The sequence below is a fragment of the Chelonoidis abingdonii genome, chromosome 3, assembly GCF_003597395.2.
Source record: "Chelonoidis abingdonii isolate Lonesome George chromosome 3, CheloAbing_2.0, whole genome shotgun sequence".
NCBI lineage: Eukaryota > Metazoa > Chordata > Testudines > Testudinidae > Chelonoidis > Chelonoidis abingdonii.
In genome coordinates, this window is record NC_133771.1 from 71,181,832 (window position 1) to 71,205,822 (window position 23,991).

General features: G+C 40.3%; 1 protein-coding gene across 4 annotated transcripts in view; it reads right to left on the reverse strand.

The window, feature by feature from the left end:
* Positions 1-23,991, reverse strand: part of RNGTT (RNA guanylyltransferase and 5'-phosphatase) — a 416,253-nt gene that overhangs the window by 232,365 nt on the left and 159,897 nt on the right. For all 4 annotated transcript variants that reach the window (XM_075063842.1, XM_075063841.1, XM_075063840.1 and 1 more), the window contains exon 10: positions 14,964-15,035. In XM_075063842.1, the coding sequence (XP_074919943.1) occupies positions 14,964-15,035 (72 nt within the window). The remainder of the gene's footprint in view (positions 1-14,963; positions 15,036-23,991) is intronic.

Sequence of the window (23,991 nt, forward strand, 5' to 3'; positions counted from 1 at the left end):
GCGGACATCGATCCCGCATGGTGAGGACGGGTGAGTAAATCGATTTTAGATATTCGACTTCAGCTACATTATTCACGTAGCTGAAATTGTGTATCTAAAATCGATTTTACCCCGTTGTGTAGACCAGCCCTAAGAGTGATTGAGAGAGGGGTGGGGGAAATGGCCATAATTTGCAAAGCAGGGAGCTGTCAGCTCCAAAAATCCACTCTCTCTGTCTCCCCCACGCTCCCTGTCTCACGCCACCCCACCCCCCTCTTTTGAAAAGCACGTTGCAGCCACTTGAACGCTGGGATAGTTGCCCACAATGCACCACTCCCAACAGCGCTGCAAATGTTGCAAATGTGGCCACACTGCAGCGCTGGTAGCTGTCAGTGTGGCCACACTGCAGCGCTGTTCCTACACAGCTGTACGACCACAGCTGTAACTCCCAGCGCTGCACATTTCCAAGTGTAGCCATACCGTAAGTGTGCTGTATTTTGGACATACTGAAAACTATCTTTAAATGTGATTTTTTTTTCCTGATATCTCCTTTACATTCTATGAATACTCTGTTTCCCTGTAGTTCTTACAAACAGGCCATAATTTAAAGGAGATATTTTTTCTCATTTTATATTTAAAATCTGTTTTTCAGCACTGACTGCTGACCCAATTAAAATTGTAATTTGGTACAGATCAGAAAGGTAATTACATTTGCTCTTATGAGTTACAAGAAAATAATTCACTTTCCTCCCAAACTAAGTATCTTTAGTACAGAATAAGATTACACCTGAACAATCTGTACATCCAAGCTAACTTCAGAAAGCTCATGAATATTTTAAAAGATAATCAACTGTGTTTATCTGACTAAATTAAAAGTTGCAGAAATGTTTGTAACAGAATTGTGACATACCAACTAATAAGCAGCTGTGTCACCACTGCCCTGCAACCTTGGGTGCCTTACAATGCCTTGCTGAAGTATCTCCCACCTAGGCTCCTCACAAATAGCCTTCCAGCATGCAAGTCAGACCCTGACTGTCTGTGTGCAACTGCAGCCTGCCAGGCACTCTTAGGTTACATTCTGACTCTTGCCAGCCTTGATTATACTGCAAGATGACTCATACACCGCCTCAGACTTTCCTGCAGAAATGTATGTCCAGTACTGCCTAGCCAGGGGTTCTCAAACTGGGGTCAGGACCCCTCAGGGCTGCTGCACAGACGGAGGAGACCCTATGTGGAAGGGCTGGGGGCGGTACAGCTGCACCGGAGGAGTTGCTGGCAGCCCCACATTCTGCTCCTCCTGTGTCTTTCCGTTAAGCCATACCAGCTATAAATATCTTGTTGGTATGGTGTATTGGACCGTACTGCCCTATTGCATTTCTGAGTGAATGCAATAAGAAGGGAGAGAGAAAGGGGTCCCTTGGAATGTTTGTCTCTCCTTTTTATAGCTTCAGTCCCTCTCTTGAAAGACATTTCCAGCTGGACACTAGGAGACAGAGTCTATGTGGTAGGACGTTCCCTGCTGACTTTCTCTCACCTGTCTGAGCTGTCTTTGTTTCCCTTCCTGGTTGATGTCTGTTTACTGCTTAAATGCAAATTAAGCAGAGCACACATTCCTTTGCTTAGGACAGACCTGTTTACCAACTTCTATTTGGGCAGGGCTATGGGATTTGGAATGTGTCAATAATACCATACAAGGGTATTCTATAACTTCACATATAATGTTGCCACATAAATTTTACAAGGACAATGACCAGCAAATTGTGAGTTTTCAAATGGTACCTCACAAGGCATACTTTGTACAAAGAGTATTACAATAGCGTGTAGGAATAATTATGCAAGTGACTTGACACTATTTACACTCACAATTTAACCTATTTTAAAATTCTCATAAATTACCTGAACAGCAATTAGAACAATCATTAACACCTTAACTTAATTACATATTAATTTCTTCAAATATACCTTATGCATAATATTTCACTAAGTTGTATTTATAAGGAAAGTTTGAAGAGTTGAGGTTGTTTAGATGCCTTACCTGCGTATTTATTACTTCAACACGTTTCAATTTCTTTTAAGAGTATTTTTACATCTGAAATTTCTGAATTTATAATGCTTGCTTTAAGGATAATTACCATGCCACTGTGGGGTTTTTTTTAAAACCTTTGAATCACCACTATATAGATTTAATCTTAAATCCAGCTCAATTAATTTTTTGATCTGGTAAATAAGCATGCTGCTAGACAGACATTTTCTTTTTTTAAAAAAAAACTAACAGATTCATTCTTTTATAAAAGAAATCTTATAAAGCTTGTTTTACAACTTAGAGATCAAATTAATATATATACAAATGCACAATTATAAATTGGCCTATGGAAGTCTCTAGAGCTGTGAGACACCTACTATCATTCACTTTCCTCAGCTCTAGGATACTGAACACATATTGAGCTTGATGCTTTTCTACTTTTCATTTTCCTTGTCAGTCTGACAGTCCATAGCATCAGTTAAAATCTTACAGTATCTCATGCTTAGGTCTAAAACTTCTGTTTTTCTTACATTAAGATGTGTCTATTAGCTGCCCTATCAAAACTCTACACAATAATAAGCTTTTCTCCTTTTCCCTCCTGTTTCCTTATTTTAATATCTTAATTTTAAGTTTCATTTTGACCATCACTGAAGAGTTTTCTTCCTTACTTTCTATTCAAAGAAAATTCTCAACTATTAGGTCATTTTCATTTAAAGATCTTCAACAAACTCACTTCCATCAAGTCACACAGTTCTAAATCTTCCCAGGTTTACTGAGGTAGGAAAAACATCAGTTTTGAGGGAATCTGGGTGTGTGCTAGTTTTTGTACATCAACCATACGTATTATATGGCTTGTACAGCTTAAGAGTATTGGGTGCATGCATTCTAAATAAAACATATGTATCATAAATAAATGCTTCCCCAAATGCCCACCTGATCATCTGACTTCAAGTTCTCTTCCCCTTAATGTGTATGCCCTTTTTTCATCCCCATTTTGGGGTTTCCATTCTCTCCCCCATAAACTCCACCTGGCTCTCTTATCTGTAGTTTTGCCCACTTCACAAACCTGTCCCTTTCCCCCATCCCTAGTGGGAGGGCACTAACACATACTGCACTATTTGGCCATTTACCCAAGATTAAGTTGCTGCATTAGATCAAATAATTAGTCCCTGATCTCTGCTGCTATCTTCCAACATTCTGCACTGTAAAGCGGGGGAACTGGCAGCTATGGTGATACCAGCAGCAGCAGCTAAGAGTCTTTGGGATTGAGCTGCTAGAGTACTCTTGGTGCTATAATAAAAGAAATAACTTTAACTGTCAGATATGGCCCATATACAGTGAATGGGAGAGGCAAATACAGCTTTTCAGAACAGCATCAGTAAGATGTTATCACCATTGACTGGTAATGGCCCACACGGATACACAAACTGCCTCCATTCTCAAATATCTGGGCAAGAGACAAGTTACATAAATGGAGAAAAACTAAATTTGATTTGAAAACAGGATTATTTTTTCTAAGGTGTTACTAGCAACAAAGCCATTTCTAAAGATATAATTTTTAAACTGATAGTGTTTGTCTACAAAAACTAACCGCTTCAGAATTAAACCTAGGAACAAGCTTTTTGGCATCCAAGTTCAACTGCAAATATAATGGACTTTGGCTCACAAGTGCTTGGATTTCTGAACTGTGCCCTCAATATTTTCACATTGCAGTTCTAAGATAAGACTAATAGACTAACAAATGAGAGACAGCTTGTACTGTGAACTTAACATCATTTTAAAATGAGGTTTATAATGGAGAATAATACACAGTAACATTTTATGCGGATTTAAAAACAAAAATTCTTCAAGCATGAACTCCTGCTGAGGGTGAAGGCTATGGACAGGATTTATGACCAACACAGCATGTGTTTACAAGTGATAAACTTTACTGAATAGCAACCACCACATCTTTATGCATATTAGCAACTTGAAGAGAAATTTGTCTTAAATATCCTATTTTACATACAGATTTAAGAACACTCAAGTAAAATTCTCTCTGCTATTTAAACATTACATATGCAAGCATTTTCCTTTCAAGAGCTAATTCTATTCTTACCATTCCAATCTGCTCTCATGAAAACTTGGCTATGATTTAAAAATTTTAAAGGCTAGAGGGTGAAAAAGGAAAAGGAAAGTAGTATTCACTTTCAGCTTCTTTTATAAGACTGTATTAATTAGATCCCAAAGTACAACAGCTACACTTTTTGTTGCACAAGTAAGGAAAAGAAGTTTTGGTTTTTTTTTACCCTACAGTAACTGCAGTTCTTTGATACATGTTGTCCACATCTATTCCACTTCTGGGGTACATCATCTCATGCACATAAGATTGGATTCTTTTGGCCAGCAACGTCTTTAGGGCCATGCCTGTGCCTTGGATGCCCTTACGTCACACTTGCCCCACCCCCATCACCACCAAGAGGTATAAAGGCCAGCACAAACCCAACCGTCCCTCAGTTCCTTCACTAACACATAATCCAGATAGTATGGGACTCTGTAGAAGTGGGAAAAGAGGGCAGATCAGTGAATACTTGTGGACAAAACATCTTGAGAACCAGAATTACTGCAGAGTAAGTAACCATTCTTCCTTCTCTGAGTGACTGTCCACACAGAGTCCACTTCTGGTAATGAGCAAGTAGGGTCTTCATGGTCAGGAAGTGGGCACTAGAAGTCCTATTTAAATAATGATTTCAGGGCAGCTCTGCCAAAGCAGATGTTAGATCCTGAAGCCTCAGTTCAGGCTGTATGAAAGTGTGGGCTGATCCCCATGTAGCTGCTTTGTAAATTTCTGAAATTAGTATGCATCTCAGAGAAGCCACAGAATATGCCAAAAGCATGGTAGAGTGGGCTTTAACCTGCAAGTGTGGATCTACTCCAGTTAACTCAGAGTCTGATCTAATATAATTAGATAGCCATTTAGACAGTCTTTGGGTGAATATTGCATGATCTTTCAACCTGTCTGCAATAATACAACCAGCCTGAGGGATCTACTAAATTGTTCTGTCAAGGTAATATGAAAGAGACATAACCATATCAAGGTTGTGCAATTTCCCTTAGCTGATTGGAATGAGGCTTTAGAAAGAAAACCAGCAGCTAAATCACCTGATTCAGACGAAAATCTGAAACAATCTTTGGTACAAAATTTAAGGTGTTACCTAATGGTCACATTTTTTTATGAAACACCAAATAAGGTTGACCAGCCATGAAGACCTGAATTTCACCACTCTCTGTGTTGATGTTATAACTACTAAAAAGCCAATATTCATAAATAGATGGTATACAGAACAAATTGCTAGGGCCTCAGGAGGAGGTCCCATTAACCATATTAATACTATATTTATGTCTCAGGGAGGAGGGAACTCCTGGACTGCAGGAAAAGGCCCTTGAGGAATACAGCAACTGGGAAGATATGGTGGGGAAAATATGGTGTGACCCTGGACAGGAGGAGGGTGAGCTGATATTGCTGCTAAATGTGCTCTTATGAAGCTGGTAGATAGCCCTGTAGGCTATAGTCCAGAATAGCAGGAATCAGGACTTCTAAGGGAGACAGGTGGCATTGTGCTGCCCAAATAGATAATCTCTTCGATTTGTCTGCAGAGATCAGTCTAGTAGAGTCCTTTCTGGGAAGCATCAATATATTCTTGACTTCAGCTGAACAGCTTCTTTCCATGGTAGTAAGCCAGCCTGCATCCACACTGTCAGAAACAATGAGGCTAGATCCAGATATTGAATCTGACCTTCATTCTTGGAGATCACATCAGGTAATACTGGTAATTAGCAGGAGTTCATGCAGGAGTATCATAGCAATTTAATGTGAATAAGAAATAGATACAAAGTACACTTATTTGTCACAATATAAACACATTACACTTTGCTAATTTTAAAGCAGTGTCTTTTCTTCCTTCACAATCCCATCCCATTTGTTTCTGTTTTAATCTGCCACTTTCCTTTTTTGTCTTTTACCTCCATGCCTATATGCCCATATACTTCCCCTCTTATTCTTAAGCTCCTCCAGCTCCACTTTCCTTCTGTGTTCCCTTCATTCCTATCTCATTTCCCTATCCCTGGGCCACAGTCTTCTGAAGAGCTGATTTCAGCCTGAACAGGCTGCCATGATGAGTTGAAAAAAAAATCCTTATTGCTTCCTCAAGTCACCAGCTGGTACTTTGTTCTTTTTATGTATCTCAGTTGGGCATGGAGCAATGGCTCATACTTCCATTCCCAATTGACTGACTGCTGGCACACAGTTGCTACTATTAAGGAAATCACCTCAAAACAACATTCTAGTTCGAATGGTAACTTTTCAAAATGGCAGTTAGTTAAATTGTCAGTTTGAGTGAAGTAATGCTTAATTTGTGCCAGCTGCTGCCAGTGCTGAGCCTCAGCACCTCTAGGCTTGGTCCCAGCACTTCTGGGCTTGCCACGTCAGTTATGAAAGTAAAAAGATTGCTTTAGCCCCGGCACCAAATTGCTTGAGCCCTGGCACCTCTTTCATTACAAATTAAGCACTAGAGTGAAGCTAAGAACTGATACAAAGTTTGTTTTGTTTTGCTTTTCCCAGGTTTTCACTTTGAACAACAGATGACTTTAAGAATAAATACAATACAATAGTTACAATCGCTACAGGAGACCTGCAGAAACTTCTTGATTATTTATAAACAGAGTAATAATTCTGGTTTTCAGTGACCCCGGAGACAAGGGAGCCACAGACTTCAAGAGACACTGTGTGTGCTGCATTCAGCCTGCAGATGTCAGTGACCAATATTATATGTTCCCTTATTATATGTTCAAAAACTTGTTACCACAGAGTTACGGTTGTGCTGGATAAGCAAGAAATTAAGTTTATCAAAACTTTTTTTGCATTTCAAATAAAGGAAGTATTATCTGTAGTTACTGAACTGAACTGATGGTATTGAAGTGATTGTTTCTGATCATCACGTTCTTCAAGTTTTTAGAACCAGAAGATTTCATCCTCTTACGCCTAGTTCTTATTCATAAACTTAAAAAATAATACAAGCTTTCCTGCTTTTTTAACTCCCAACTGGTTTCTTTGTTTAACAAACCAATTAAATAAACTAAAATGAAGAAAATATTCTCTCTACACCTGCAGAAGAAAGTAAAACTGTCAAAAGCCAGTTTTGCACTTCAACAAATTCAGGTTCTAGATGCCTAGCCAGTGACTTCCACTAATGCATTTGTACGACTTTCTTTAAAACTTGGCAGTAAAAAGGTGCTTGAATTTAATTTAATTTACTTTAATATATTACAGTAAATTAACAACCACTGTCATAAATTTAAATTTAATTTTCAATGGGTTAAAATTTTTTAAAAATCAACCTGTATTTTATTTAAATTAAAAAACAATTTAAATAAAAATCCTTTTTTTTTTTTATAGAAAATGTAATCAATTTTTATTCATCATATTTCAGAGCTTTGAGTGTAGCTGAACTCAACATTCTGAAAGGGCACAAGACACTAAAGGGCAATTGTAACGCTGTTAAAGTTTTGGGCATTTAATTTCCTTGTTTTTATAAAAATACTTTTCTGCATCCCTATGTACCACAGCCCAGCTCTCCACATGAGTACCTGCTCCATTTCCAAATACGAGCTACTGTGTCATGCACCAAACATGCCCATTCCCAGTTCCTCACTATATATTTGTGCCATGCACTAAGCATGCCTGTTCTCAGTTTCCCACACCACCTTAGCATTGCGTGTCAGTGCCATAAAATGAACATGCTCATTGCCAACTCCCCATCCCAATTTCATCTTTATGGGAGCATTTTCTGAAGGAGGAACAGAAATGGGGGGTATGGATGTGGGGAAGTTTAGGAGGCAGACCTAAGACCTTGCCCACATCCCCCACTGCAGGCAGCATGAGGAAGGTGGAGAGTTCTGGATTCCTTCCTCTCATCAGTGAACAGTGGAGGAAGGGGAGCCCTGGAGACCCTTCCCTTTCCCTGGTGAAGCTGTGGCTGATCCACTGGGAGGAACTGGGGGAAGGTGGCACACAGATGGTTCCATTTAATTCCTCTCCAAGAATGTCATCAATGGAGAAGGAGCCCAACTTTTCACCTCACATTGTTCTGCTCTGTTAGCACTTCTGAGCTCCCAGAAAGCAAAAGGTCCCTTTAAGGACAAACCCTTATTCATGCAGCAATTATAGAAAAATTACTGCTTTGGAATTCCTGTTCTTCATCAAATCTTTAATCATCAAACTGGGTTTTCAAAAACATGGTGTTTGGATGCTCATGTACATTAAAATAAGGGTTATCATCTAAGTTGTGCCAAAACAATTGACCTAAGGAACAAAGGTAGGCAAACAGCCACAGCTGCCACTCTGCACCTTCCCAAGCCCCACCTCACACCACCTCTTCTACTGACTGCTCTAACATACACACATAACAATGCTGCACCAAAAGAAGTTATAAGAATCGAAAATATGTTATGAGCAGTTCAAGTTAGGGGGCTGCGTATCAGGAACTCCCTGACCAAGTGACGCAGCAACTTTTTTTCACGCTCAGTTCCACTGTTCAGAAACTGAACAAAGAATGTAAGCATGATTACATCAAGCTATCTTCCCTCTCTTCAATTAATGACAACTGCCTTGACAATATTTCAGAAGTAAAATTAAAGTCTGCATGTGAATTTTAGAGCATCTTAAAATATCTCAGAACAAAACACAATTCAGACAGAGAACCAGGAAGATGTGCAAGATATATTCAACTGCCACCAGTTAGGGCACAGACTTGCAGTGCATGAGTGTTGCTCAGATTCAATGATCCCAGCATTTCACCTTGAACCACCCAACTTTGTGATAACAGACCACATGAAAAATCTCAAGCTGTTAACAGAGTCCTAGTCTTGCTTCATTTACACAGTACACACATAAATATATCAGTTTAGCTTGTGCTGACCTAGATTTAAAAACTTTACCTTCAGTAACTTTTGCAATCTTGATTTCTCAACGGGACAGTGGGGACTGTGCACTAACTGAAATAAATCCCAAGCAGCTGAGATCAATTTGAGGAGTAGAAAAACAGTCTGAGCCCCACATATGCACAAACAAAAGATTAACAAGCAGGTGATTTTGTAAACAATTGATTTTGAGTAGCTCTATTTTGTTCTTACCCAAATTTGGAACACCACCCCTGCACCGCACTTCCAAGAGGCAACAATTTTCAGACAATCCAAGCAAGCACTTGGATTTTAGAGCACTTATAATATTCACCTTTTAAGGAGAAACACACAACCTTAACTATAGCTGACCTGGCACTCCACTATAATATGTAACCAAGATCCTCCCACCTAACCTGTATTTCATAAAGAGAGGATTTACCATGTCTCTTTTGATTTTATAGTTACTTCACACTACACATCTCAGTGATAAAATTATACTGATCACTTCTTGCCAAGCCAAACATTCTAGCTTGCCCATTTTTGTAATTAAAACTTCCAGAATTAGCATAAAGGCAGCTGTGCTTTTTAATCTCTACAGGATGGCCACTGCTAATAGCCTCTTTCAGCTGAAGTCCTGCTTGTGCTCATACTGATAACACATTGTCTTATCTGTCCTTGAAAGTGCAATACTTCATAATGAATGCCTCCCTGATTCTCAGTGCATCCAAAGAAACTGACAGCATTTACAGTGCAACTCAGTATCTGCTGCCTTTCCTCACAACTTAACCCCTTACAAAAACCCACTCATTTTCATGCTCAGTAATTTGGTTCCTTCATGTTTAATCAGAGCCCATCACCTCAACACCTCTATCTAATGCATCAGAGATTAGGCTTCTAGAAAGCTTCACTTTGTTAAAGCTGTGTGAATATACCAGAACAGAGGCAGAAGAGAGGAACAAACAACGAAAAAGGAAGGGAGACCAGACAGGGAAAAGTGACCATAAAGGAGGGAATGGGAAAGGAAGAAACAGTAGTAGTGAGTGACAGACAGAGCAAAAAATAAGAGAGGGCAAACACCAGACAGAGTGAAGGAGAATAAACACGGACAGCAGGGAAAAACAATAGAAAATGGGTGAGAGATAGACAAAGTGAAGGACAGAACATAGACAGGGCAGAGAAAATAAGAGACAGCCTTACAAGAAAAAGTTTTTAGAGAAGAGAACATAAAGGTCATAATATTACAAAAACAATTTTTGCTCTTTTTCAAAAGTTTTCAAAACTTAGAATATTTTACAACTTTCAGAAAACTACCACTTATTGCTGAGGATGCTAAGAATTACATTCTACAAGTTACATTGACTAAAACATTGATTATAAACTATTAAAATTCAATTCCAAATTTGCGGGAGAATGTTAAACACTCTTGCTTTTAAAAGCAGACTGTCAAAATAACCCCTCCGAGATTTGTTGTTCTAAAACAAACCCTGTTTATACTGTACAGGGCCTGATTCTGCCACTTTTATTCACAGTAAATTCCATTTGAAAGTAGAAGGAAGCTTGGGTGAAAGTGATCATGAAATCATAGAGTTTGCAATTCTAAGGAAGGGTAGAAGGGAGTACAGCAAAATAGAGACAATGGATTTCAGGAAGGCAGATTTTGGTAAGCTCAGAGAGCTGATAGGTAAGGTCCCATAGAATCAAGACTGAGGGGAAAAAACAACTGAAAGAGTTGGCAGTTTTTCAAAGGGACACTATTAAGGGCCCAAAGCAAGCTATTCCGATGGGTAGGAAGATAGAAAATGTGGCAAAAGACCACCTTGGCTTAACCACAAGATCTTGCATGACCTACAAATAAAAAGGAGTCATATAAAAAATGGAAACTAGGTCAGATTACAAAGGATGAATATAGGCAAAAACACAGGAATGCAGGGCAAGATTAGAAAGGCAAAGGCAGAAAATGAGCTCAAACTAGCTATGGGAATAAAGGGAAACAAGAAGACTTTTTATCAATACATTAGAAGCAAGAGGAAAGACCAAGGACAGGGTAGGCCCACTGCTCAGTGAGGAGGGAGAAACAGTACAGGAAAACTTGGAAATGGCAGAGATGCTTAATGACTTCTTTGTTTCGGTCTTCACTGAGAAGTCTGAAGGAATGTCCTAACATAGTGAATGCTTATGGGAAGGGGTAGGTTTAGAAGATAAAATAAAAAAAGAGCAAGTTAAAAATCACTTAGAAAAGTTAGATGCCTGCAAGTCACCAGGGCCTGATGAAATGCATCCTAGAATACTCAAGGAGTTAATAGAGGAGGTATCTGAGCCTCTAGCTATTATCTTTGGAAAGTCATGGGAGACGGAGAGATTCCAGAAGACTGGAAAAGGGCAAATATAGTGCCCATCTATAAAAAGGGAAATAAAAACAACCCAGGAACTACAGACCAGTTAGTTTAACTTCTGTGCCAGGGAAGATAATGGAGCAAGTAATTTAAAGAAATCATCTGCAAACACTTGGAAGGTGGTAAGTGATAGGGAATAGCCAGCATGGATTTGTAAAGAACAAATCGTGTCAAACCAATCTGATAGCTTTCTTTGATAGGATAACGAGTCTTGTGGATAAGGGAGAAGCGGTGGATGTGGTATACCTAGACTTTAGTAAGGCATTTGATACGGTCTCGCATGATATCCTTATCGATAAACTAGGCAAATACAATTTAGATGGGGCTACTATAAGGTGGGTGCATAACTGGCTGGATAACCGTACTCAGAGAGTAGTTATTAATGGCTCCCAATCCTGCTGGAAAGGTATAACAAGTGGGTTCCCGCAGGGTCTGTTTTGGGGACCGGCTCTGTTCAATATCTTCATCAACGACTTAGATGTTGGCATAGAAAGTACGCTTATTAAGTTTGCAGACGATACCAAACTGGGAGGGATTGCAACTGCTTTGGAGGACAGGGTCAAAATTCAAAATGATCTGGACAAATTGGAGAAATGGTCTGAGGTAAACCGGATGAAGTTCTAAAGACAAATGCAAAGTGCTCCACTTAGGAAGGAACAATCAGTTTCACACATATACAGAATGGGAAGAGACTGTCTAGGAAGGAGTATGGCAGAAAGAGATCTAGGGTCATAGTGGACCACAAGCTAAATATGAGTCAACAGTGTGATACTGTTGCAAAAAAAGCAAACGTGATTCTGGGATGCATTAACAGGTGTGTTGTAAACAAGACACGAGAAGTCATTCTTCCGCTCTACTCTGCGCTGGTTAGGCCTCAACTGGAGTATTGTGTCCAGTTCTGGGCACCGCATTTCAAGAAAGATGTGGAGAAATGGAGAGGGTCCAGAGAAGAGCAACAAGAATGATTAAAGGTCTTGAGAACATGACCTATGAAGGAAGGCTGAAAGAATTGGGTTATTTAGTTTGGAAAAGAGAAGACTGAGAGGGGACATGATAGCAGTTTTCAGGTATCTAAAAGGGTGTCATCAGGAGGAGGGAGAAAACTTGTTCACCTTAGCCTCTAATGATAGAACAAGAAGAGCAGTGGGCTTAAACTGCAGCAAGGGAGATTTAGGTTGGACATTAGGAAAAAGTTCCTAACTGTCAGGGTAGTTAAACACTGGAATAAATTGTCCAGGGAGGTTGTGGAATCTCCATCTCTGGAAATATTTAAGAGTAGGTTAGATAAATGTCTATCAGGGATGGTCTAGACAGTATTTGGTCCTGCCAAGAGGGCAGGGGACTGGACTCGATGACCTCTCGAGTCTAGAGTCTATGAATCTATGGTGTTGTCTCTGTATACAGACTGCCAAATGCACTTGTCATGACAAAAACAAGGGGAAGTTCCAGCTAACCGTCACTGGCAGTAAAAAGGAAATGAGGGAGTGGCAGGTAGCTAGGGCCTTATACTGAGCGCCATGATGGCACCACTCCAGGGGGTGCCTGGACAGATCTGACGGATACTATCAGGGAAAAAATCTTTTTGCTGCTGTGCACGCATGCACACACACACCTCATTGGAATTGACATGAACAAGCACTCGAAGAAGAATAGCTAATATAGGCATAAAACTTCTCAGTACCCCTATAAATTGAAACTAAAAGACAGGGTTGTTGGGGGGTTGTTTGTTTTTTACAGTATTCATGCACATCAACTCAATCAAAGCCTTCCTTTGTTTCAGTAGGTCTGACCACTTATACAATAAGTAATGCAATGATCCCCACACTGCCATTCATTCATTCTCTCAACACAGATGGGAAAACGTTTCTATACAAGACAAAACTTAATTTTGCTTCAATATTGCCACTTTATGCCATCCAGCTATGTACAGATCACCTCAACCGCTACAACCTCAATTGTATGTGTATGGGGGGGAGGGGTGTGAAACATTTTGTCAAGGACAACTCTTCAAATTAATTGGGGGTCTGAGGGGCAACAGACCCCAGCCAATTGATAGTTTTATGTAAATTATAGTGATTTTAAGGTTATTTTTCTTAGATCATGAGAAAAAAAGAAAAAAAATTACTAAAACAACACACAAGAACCTTTAGTGTCTTTCAAACCTCTAGTTTATTGGCAAACTCCCTTTGAAAGCTGCTCTCTCTTCACCCACATTGTTTCTTCCCAGCTATGACTCTGCAGTTGCTCCCACAGCTCTCCACAATGGCTTACCCATTTTCCCCTCCTTCCTCCTTACACCTCCTCCCCTATACTCAACAGCTCCTTTTTCTGGTCCCTGGGCCTGATTTCTGCCCGTCTGGCCTCGGCATATCTGAGCTTATGAGAAACAGCTGCAGGGTACAGAACTGAGAAGCAGCTGCCTAAATCTAAAAGAAGAATATGAAGAAGGGGTCACTGAGCAGCCAAGAAGGAGCAGTGTGTTTCAAAAACAGCTATACTACTGCTGCTTAACCCCCTTCCCATTCTCTGTTTCATGACCTGGGCAAGGATCCTCTACCATAGCACCAACCCAGCCCACTTACTGTCAGCCCAGATGACAGAGTAGCCCAGACCAGCAGTAGCCCAGACCAACAATACTGTAGAGGCAAATGTAGTGCTCTAGTATGGCCTCTGCAGACTCTCAGGCTACATCTATACAGGGATAAAAAAAAAAACTGCAGCTGGCCCGGGTAAGCAGGTTTATGCTCTAGAGCTGAAAAAAAAATCATTGTGTAGATGCTTGGGCTCGGGTCAGAGCCTGTTTTCTGAGACTTTGCAAGAGTGGAGCGTCACAGAGCTTGGGTTCCAGCCCAAACCCAAATGTCTACACAGAAATTTTTAGCCCCACGTCCAAACCCCACAAGTCTAAATCAATTAACCCAGGCCAGCCACTGGTCTTTTAGCCCTTTGTAGATGGATCCTTATAAGTGAAAACAGTACCAGGACATTAGTTGGGACTGTTTGATCCCAGCCAAATCAGGACTATTGGTAGAGCTTTCAATTCAGCTATGTGATTTCCTCGTCATTGTTAATGTAAGCCTGAAAGGATGTTTTCTCTTCAACCCATGTGTAACTATCCCAATAAAATTAAGAGAGAATCAGAAAGTAACATGTACACTAAATATTTTTGTCATCTCTTGAGCTTGCAAAAAAAATTATTCAGTATTGAAATGGTCCCAACTAAGCTGTAAATATATTGTTTACTTATAGACAGATCTGCAGAGGAGTAATGCTAAGTTATTACCATCATGGCCAAACCAAGCTCATATCTGCTGTAGAAAGAAGCAGTTTCTGAAAAGTATCTTGCAGAGGTTTTCAAACCCAACCTTCTTTCATATAGTCTCTGCAACCGATCAAGTCTCTATTGACTAAGCAAGTAGCATTACTGACGCTGCTTTCAACCGTGCTTTGCCTGATTCAGGATACTTTCCATCTTACTTCTCCTGTACTGCTGTCAGCTGGATTGCACATTGCCAACCACTTTGGGTACCAAAGTGTGCTTTCTGGCTCTTAACAATGCAAACATAATTTGTCTGAATTTTAGTCAATAACTACTAATCAAAAAGTAGTAATTTTAAAAAGGTACTTACATTGAATTTAATTATGTCATAAATCAAATACCGAGGAACGACTTGTCCGTTTACTTTGTCAATGATCATTTCCTTAAAAGAAAAAAAAAGATAACACTCCCTTAATATCTGCGATTCAAGAATAATATAAAAGTCTCCACAATATGCTTACATCCAGTATGTCTATAGAACTGTAGCAATGCTAACCACTACTGCTGCAAGGCTCCCTCCAAAGTTCTATTACCAAGTATACTTTTACAGGAGTTTACAAGTGTTCTAAAAATATTCTTCACGTTTGAAGTGTGCCATATAAAGTTCTCAACAAAACCAAGGCAAATCAGTGCTAAGACACGGTTCTGAGCTGGAACTGTTGTGCTTCAGTGTTTCATTGGTCTCAAAATGTGTTACTTAGCTTAAAAGTATGTGATCCTATCGAAAATCATTTTGGAAAATTGTGAAATTGTAATCCTAGATCACTTAGGCACATCTGAAAAATCTCACGTACAGTGTATAAACACAGTGGCCATTAAAGACTGAACTTTTTTATTTTGGGAGGGGCTTGGTTTGCTCAGATCAGATGATTTAACAATACTTTAACATTTTTCTGACTATACAGACAGCAGAGTGGATTCAAAAATGTTGCTTATGTATTAGTTACTATCCCTCACTAACCAGTAAGGCTCTTTTAAATGAAGTATTCCACATGGTGTTTAAATCACATGAATTAAGGCAGAGCTTTATGCTTCTGTTCGTGCCTCTGAAGCACATTTCATATGACTATCAGTCCAAATTAACATTTGCAGCTAATTAGACCAGAGTCAAAAATACATACATCTCCACACTAAATTAAGCAACCCTCTATATTTTTTCCCTCACTTCCTCATCTTAGCATTATTTTGATGTCCATCTCTTACTGTTGTCCCCTTCCTGAGGACACGTGGCTAAAGCTGTGAGCTTGTCATGGAAGTGACAGATTCCATGACTTTCTGTGATTTCTCCATGGCTGGTGCACCTGGCCCGGAAGCTGCCTCAGCAGCTCAGGCAGTCCTGGACCAGTCACACCAGCCACTCCTGGGGCAGTCATGTGCCACGGCGCCTCTTCCCCATAACCTCCACAGCAGCAGGAGTTTGGGCATGGGAGGGGGCAGAGGTTGGGGCCCGGGATAGGGTGACGATTCTGGGTGGCACTTACGTTGCGGGGGCCCCCTGGAAGTGCCAACATCCTCCTCCCTCAGCTCCTAGGTGGAGGCGTGGCCAGGCAGCTCTGCACACTGCATTCGCCCCGAGCACTAGCTCTGTAGCTCCCATTGGCCGGGAACTTATTGAGGACAAGGACACAGAGAAGGCAAACCTATCAGATAGCCAGGAGCATTTTGCAACCCAGCAAAACCCAAAGATGAGCCTAGAGACAGAAACCACTGAGGGAGGGGAAGTGAGATCAAATGGGTTTTTTTGTTTGTTTGTTTTTATTTATTTATTTATTTTTAAAGGCATTAATACACCTAACTTTCTTCACAGGCCCCAAAACTTCACACACACTGTTCTCTCCCCTCCCCTCTCTCAGAATGGTGGTCAAACTCTCAGGCAGGGAACAGACCAATTCCTTTTGAAGTATCAAGTTTATTGTAAGAATACACTGTGCAAAACATGTCAGAATACTACACGCAAGCCAAAAACATTCCCAAATGCATGCTGTTGGCAGGCAGGAAGAAAGAAATTCTAGAAATGTGATAATGCAAATATAAATCTGTGCATTGCAAACAGAAAAAGTAATACACTGAAACAGATACCTAAGCATTCAAGTAAAAAGAATCCATGTAAGCAACTGAACAACTGAGCATTCTTACTACAGGATTTTTATGAATAAAAAACTACAGAATAAATATGTGCTTTGGTTTTCCAGTCCGAGAATCCAAGTCCAAAACAAATTAATTATGCATTGTGCTTTGATTCAGGAATAAAAAGAGGTAGAAATGGTACGTTGCTGGCTTGGTAGGCTTGGCTTTTTACTGGCTCCCAGAACTAAGCAACAACAACAAACCTTCTCCACTTGCAGTTTCTGATTTATTTTGGCCCGGACATTCCTTTTCTCCTCTGGAGCAATTTCAAGCAAACATTCTTTCATTTTCGCCTGTACATTTCTGGGAAGGGCAGCCTGGTTTCTCCCAGTGGGGCAAGACACCTTCCCACACTTATATAACAAGCTCCAGTGACATCACCTCTGTGAAGACAGTGGCAGCATACGGGCTTAGGCAACATTGAGCTGCCTTTCAGGGACGAATGCGGGAATTTTCTGTAATATTTTTATCAATGCTGTGTATAGCAGTGACTCATTTGGCTTGGTAATACTATCCAGAGGGTGCAGAAGTGTTAAAATAATGCTCCTGGGGCAATGCAAAAGAAATGAGATGTTTGTATCACTTGTCTGCAGTGACACGAATGGGTCAGTAAGCACTGGGTGGAACCAAACCATCAATGGAGGATCTGGAAAGACAATGGGAGCCCCAGTGACTGCACAACTGACTCTTCATAATGGGAGGCTCTGGCAAGAACACCACGTGAACTCAGAATGACTTTGCAGCAGGACGATGATGGATTGAGAGGTACCAGAAGGCTGTGATAAGAAATGGGCTCACAGAGTCACAGAAATTCTCACCTGGGGGGCACAGGCAAAAGGACAAAGAGCGGATAAGCCAAAATGAATTTGACAGTACCTTGGCTGGGTGGCACCTGGTTGTAGCTAGTCTTAACTTGATCTTAGGTTAGCACAGAGAAGAAAAAGTTAAGGACTTCCCAGTGCTGTATTCAGTTGACTAAGAAACCCTACTCTGTTCTGAAAAGGCTGCCTGGAATCACTACAAACACTAATTGATATGCATGGATTCTTGAAGAGAGTAAAAGTCTCTGAACAGGAGTCTCCTTCAGTCACACTTGCTGGGCAGAGCTCACAGTGAGAAACAGGAGGGCTGGAGCTCAGTCTCTGAGGCTACGTCGCCTACTCTTATGGAATTGTGTGACCATTTGGGGGTCTGGTAGACTACAGGCATTCCCAGGAGACTATCTACAGGCCAGAGCATAGCACAGATCCTGTAAATCCATAACACCTTCTCGGGCCTTTGGCACATCACAAGACACCAGCCAGAATTATCACTGCCTGTAATAAATTTGTGCGGCCATATACTCACCACACTGGGAGCTGCTGAACAGTCCTGAAGCAAATGGCAGTCAGTCTGATCACTTCATATTTTTATGAAGATCTTTCTGGTAACATTTTAGGGAGTTGTAATACCTATCTTTTCCTGTCTGCTAACCCTTTAACTCTAGCAATGCCTGTCTGGTTGTTTATCAGCAGCCTCGGCTGGGTTATCCTCCACACCTGCTGAAAGTCTACCCTTAATATGGGAGTGTTCTTTTATCTCTCCCCCCGCAAAGGAAGACATTCTCTGATCTGCTCAAGATCTTTGAGGGCAGGGCACACAAAACTAGGGAGTGTAGGGAGCTCTTGCTTGAGGAAAGGCAGAAGGACTGAGAGACACGTAAGGAAGTGCACCAAGACAACATGCAGCTCCTCCAACTCAGATGTTCCAAAGCACTACCAAGGAAAATACCCAAAAACTTGCACCCCAGCAGCCATTCACTTCATGGACAATTCTTTCTTCCTAGGTTGTACACACACACCTAAAGCCCCCTAAAGTATCAGCATAGCCTGCCATAGTATGCCTTTCACTGAATCCCACTGGAAAATAAGAACTGCTGTGACTACACCTATACTAAGCTGTGATTCATCCCAGGGTAAGCAGAATCTTGCACTTTTTTAGTCGTTTTAAAACTTTTAGAAGAATGTATGTTGTTTATTACTGCTCAAGTTTTATTTTGTGAAAATTGCGATTTATTGACTTTATTTTTCAAAAGACACATGAACTACTCAAATCAGTACCCTCTCACTAGATTCATAAAATGTTAACAATGCACTTAAAATTAATAGACGTGCCAACTACAATTTATTCACAAATCAATAACCTTGTAATAAGTAAATGTGTAATTAATTGCAAAAGAAAACAAAAGCCACACACTGACTATCGCACACCGGCAAAGTGTGCCCCTAAGGCCTCCATCAGATGTACAGCATCTCGACAAACTCTTGTCATTCTTGAGTCAGGCTGCTCAGAATCAGTTTTTCCACTTCCCCCCTCCACCCTGCTGGTAACACTTCCCCCTTGGCTTTGCATATAGTTCATAAAGCACAACATGTAGCGATAACAAAAAGCATATTTGGCTCTCTGAGATCTGGCCTAGACATGAGATATCTCCAGCATCCCTTTAATCTGCCAACTGCACACTCCATGGTCATTCTGCACCTGTTTAGCTGATAATTACATCTTTCCTTGTTTCTGTTCAAGGTACCCATTGTATGACTTCATGAGCCACAGAAGCAAAGCGTAGGCTGAGGCCCAGAGAATCACAACTACCATTGCAACCCCACCAATATAAACGTGCAAGTACAAGAAAAACATCCCTGCATGCAGCTTTTCAAAAAATCCTGTATTCTTAAAGATGTGAGCATCATACACTTCCACCCAACGATCATGTCACTGAAACATCCCTAGTGAAACATCAGCCAATACCTACATAAATATGGAAATGTACCTCTTTCTGTATATGTACAGCAGAAGTAAGGTTGGGAAGGGGAGGGTAGCAGAATCAGGATATGCAGCTATCATCCTATCACTGTTTTGCAAGACAATTGCATCAAATATCTCTATTATTTCCTGCATATTGTCAAAAGTCACAAACCTGGGCAGCAAGACACACTTAATGGTGTTACATACCTGGATGACAATCATCACCACTGGAAAAACTTTCCAACACCTAACTGATTGCCCACTGATTTACAACAACAAGGAATTACAAGCTTCTACAGCACAATAACCATCCATTTCTAGAGCTGGGCAAAGTGTTTGAGACAAATTGTTTATTCTCCAAACAATGCAATTTTAGATCAAACAAAACTATTCATGAATTCATGCTCAGCTCACCAAATAGTTTCAACTGAACCAAAAAGGCCAAAATGAAATGTTTTGTTTCAACCTCAAAAAACTTATTTAGACTTTCTGACATTTTGACAAAAGCAACAAAAGTACGACTATATTCACAAAAAAGCAAGAGGAAGATAAAGTGGTGGTGCTGTTGGTGCCCAATAACTATCCACTGTCATTTGCAATTGCAATCCATAGTTATTCATTAATAATGGATAATAATTGAGCAAGAGATAGCAAGAATGTCTCTACAACTTGGTGGCTAGGACAAAGTCCCATACCAGAATATCCCATAGCCCCGTGGCTAGGATACTCTTCTGCAATGTGAGAGGATCAAGTTTAAAACCCTTCTTCTCATCAGGCAGAAAGGAGAACAGAACATGAGTCACCCACACCCTAAGTGAGTGCCCTACCCATTGGGCTAAAGCTCATAAGGAGAGGCACCATCACCACCAACTCCTCCTCGTTTTCTTTACATAGTCTTTTCTTTTAACAAAATGCCTGAAAGTCTAAACAAATTTATTTGGGACAAAACAAAGAAAAATTAAGTTTCAATTAAAAAAAATTCAAACTTTTTGATTAGCCAAAAGATTTCAAAAAATGTTGCTTCCGTTTCAACCAGAAATTAGATATTTTTGTTTTTTTCAAAATAGCCAGCAAAACATAACATCTGTTATTTGCCCAGCTCTACCTTTTGGTGTGCACGCTCTGGAGGCTTTTGCAAGCTTCGCTCACAACTTCAGCAATGTCCCCTTCTGCATCCCAAAGTTCTGCAGCCTTTGTTGATCATTCCAGATTTGCATAAGGATCCAATCCCACTACCCAGTGCTTACTTCACGGGCCAAAAATGCTACTCTACTGTGCACAGCTGCTCACTGAATCCATGCAGCACCTGGCCAGTTCCATTCTTTGTCCACATCATCCACTCTTCCTCAATATTTTCATTTTCACTGCTGCACAACCAGTTGCTGTGGTAATTGAGGTGCTGCAAATACAGAAAAATCAGACCTATCTGTAAAACTGAAACAAGAATTCCACTGACCTGTTCAGCACTCATGAATTTGACAGCAAAATGGAGAAGGGATTGAAAACCAGTGTGAGGAAGAGCAGATTATGGGATATAATGGAGGGAACTGTGTGAATTTTGAAAAAAGTGCAAAAAGACCATGGGATGGAAGGCATTATGGAGAAATGATCTCAAACTTCCATAATTCCATTAAAGGAGAACTATTACACTGCAATGTACTGCAAAAAAGAAAGTCCCACAAGGCAGCTTGCCGAATAGTGAGGTGGGAGAACAGGGATACCTGCTCACAGTGCTGTACATCTTTTACCCACACAGGCACTTGCCATAAGGACACATTGCATCAGCAAAGGCCAAGTGTGGATGTGCTTTATCAAAACTATAATGTCTTTGGCTGAATGCTGGCATGAATTCTACTGGTGAAAGAGTCTACTGTAAATGTGACCTCTATCTCATGTCTCCCACCTCCTGTCCCTTCCCTGATACATTCTGACACACCACCTGACAGTTCCTTCTCAATTCAGATTGTTCCCATACTATACATGACTTTCCTCCCACATACTAAAGAAGATCCTTCCCATGAATTTTGTCGTGCAGCATTACTTTCTCTACCCCTCCCTGAATACCATCTGCCACCTTACTTGTCTACCACCACCCTTTAAACCCATTATTCTATTTAATAACTTTTCCCAGATATGACTTTTGAAAAAAAATAAACGAATGTGTGGGTACACAGATCCTTTTGAAAAAGAGAAATATAGAATGTCTAACTACTGTAGTCTCATTAATTTTTAAAAAATTAGAGGTATCAAAGCAACTCATCACTGCTATATATTGCAGGCTAAGAGCAGGGATCATGTACCAGGATACTTACCTCTAGGAAAAATAAAGCTTGTGAAGATAAACATTACCATTTTCTGATTTACAACAGTATATGATATAGCACTAAACTTTAACCTCTCAATCTGCATAACGCTTGATATTTTTAATATTTTAAAATAAACTTGACATGTTTGCCTGCATAACAAATTGCGTCAAGTATCAGAGGGGTAGCCGTGTTAGTCTGGATCTGTAAAAGCAGCAGAGAATCCTGTGGCATCTTATAGACTAATAGACGTTAGTCTGTCACGTTTGGAGCATGAGCTTTCGTGGGTATTCGTGCATGCATCTGACGAAGTGGGTATTCACCCACGAAAGCTCATGCTCCAAAACGTCTGTTAGTCTATAAGGTGCCACAGGATTCTCTGCTATCCAAATTGCTGTGATTATGGTTATCACATATGTCCTGTGTGTATTTATTTCAAATTTATTTACTTTTCTGACAAAAATATTTTGACAAGTTCCCCAGGGTGCAGCCTGGGACTGTGGGACCACTGTGCCCCCTTAACTCTCTAGCCTTGGCTCTCTCTCACAGTTCTTTGCTAGCGACAAGCAGCAAACCCCTCCAGGTGCTGTTATCACTCAGCACAATAGCATGTGGAGCCCCACACCCAGCTAGAATACATGAATGCTCCCACAGCCACTCATGAATCACACAGGGAAAGGCACCAACCAAATCCCCCCAGCACCCAGCATTGCACCTCAGGAATATACTGTCTTGCACTGCTCAAGATTAATTTATTAATTGGTTCACCACTTCATCAATGAAAAGTGGATAGACACCAGCCTTTGCAAACCTGAGAAGATTTACCACACACTTCAGGCAAACTCACTGGTAAAGATAAACAGTTAAAGAAGTTTACTGACTACAAAAGATAGATTTTAAGTGATTATAAGTGATAGCAAAAAGTCAGAGTGGTTACCAAAATAAAATAAAATATAAGCACGCAGTCTAAACTCTCAACCCTGTTAGACCGGGTAACATCTAGATTATGCAGTTTTTTTCACTCCACTGGATATTGCGGCCTTTAACATACAGGTTTGTCCCTTAAACCTGGGCCAGTCTCCTCTGTTGGAATCTTCAGTCTTCTGAGTGTTTTTGTTGCTTGCAGCATAGGTGGACATAGGAGCAAGGCCAAGCATGTGGCCACTATGTTCTGTTATATACCCTTTGTCCCATGTGCTTGGAGAACACAAGTTTAGGCATGTCTGGTGAGCACTGCTGAATCCCCAGGCATGGTTGAGCAATTCCCCTGGTGTGGCCTTGTGCAAATGAGTCATTGCATTGTAACTCCTCTGCTGGACAATGGCTGCTCATATCTGTTTAGCACCCACTTGAGTGTTGGTTACCTCACTTGTCATTGTCTCTAGAGAGCTAGTATCTGGGTGCCTCCCAAATCCACGGCATATTTTAATGACAACCATACAACACGTTCACATAACTTCATATGCATTAACGATATACATATTTAGATACAAAAATGACTTTCAGCAGATCATAACCTTTTCCCTGATACCTCATAAGGCCTACTTTATATGCAATATTACAATTATATATAAATGAGGAATATGTGGGTTAGAGGATGCTCCCCCAACGTATAGAATGCTCCAAATATATTACTTTTTACTTTTCTGAGCTCTTTAGTCAATATAGCTATTAGAAAGCAAAATGGATTTAATTCTGAAACATACATCAACACAATTGCTTATTAAATTCTAACTGCAGAATCTTCCTTGAAAATATGCAAGCCAAAAAGAACACATCTTGAGTCAGATCTCAAGTTGAGTTTGCAGCATTTACTGTTAGAAAAACCTTTTACTTGTAAGCAAATCACATTTTAACAGGAAGTCATTAAGACTCAAAACATGCAGCCCCACAAGGTCAGTTTTACCAAGCAACTTTTCAGATAATGAACAAAAATACAAATTTAAAAATAAACATTAGTTTGATGACAGTGTAAAACACAAAGTTATATACACAAAGTATCAAAGCATGTAGATTAAAAGCAGAGAAAGTGTGGCTTAAACCCAAGTTTGCTTTCTAGGATATGTGTTCTTTGTCTCTTTTCATTAATTGCTACTTCAATTCTACAAACCACAAGGTTAACCT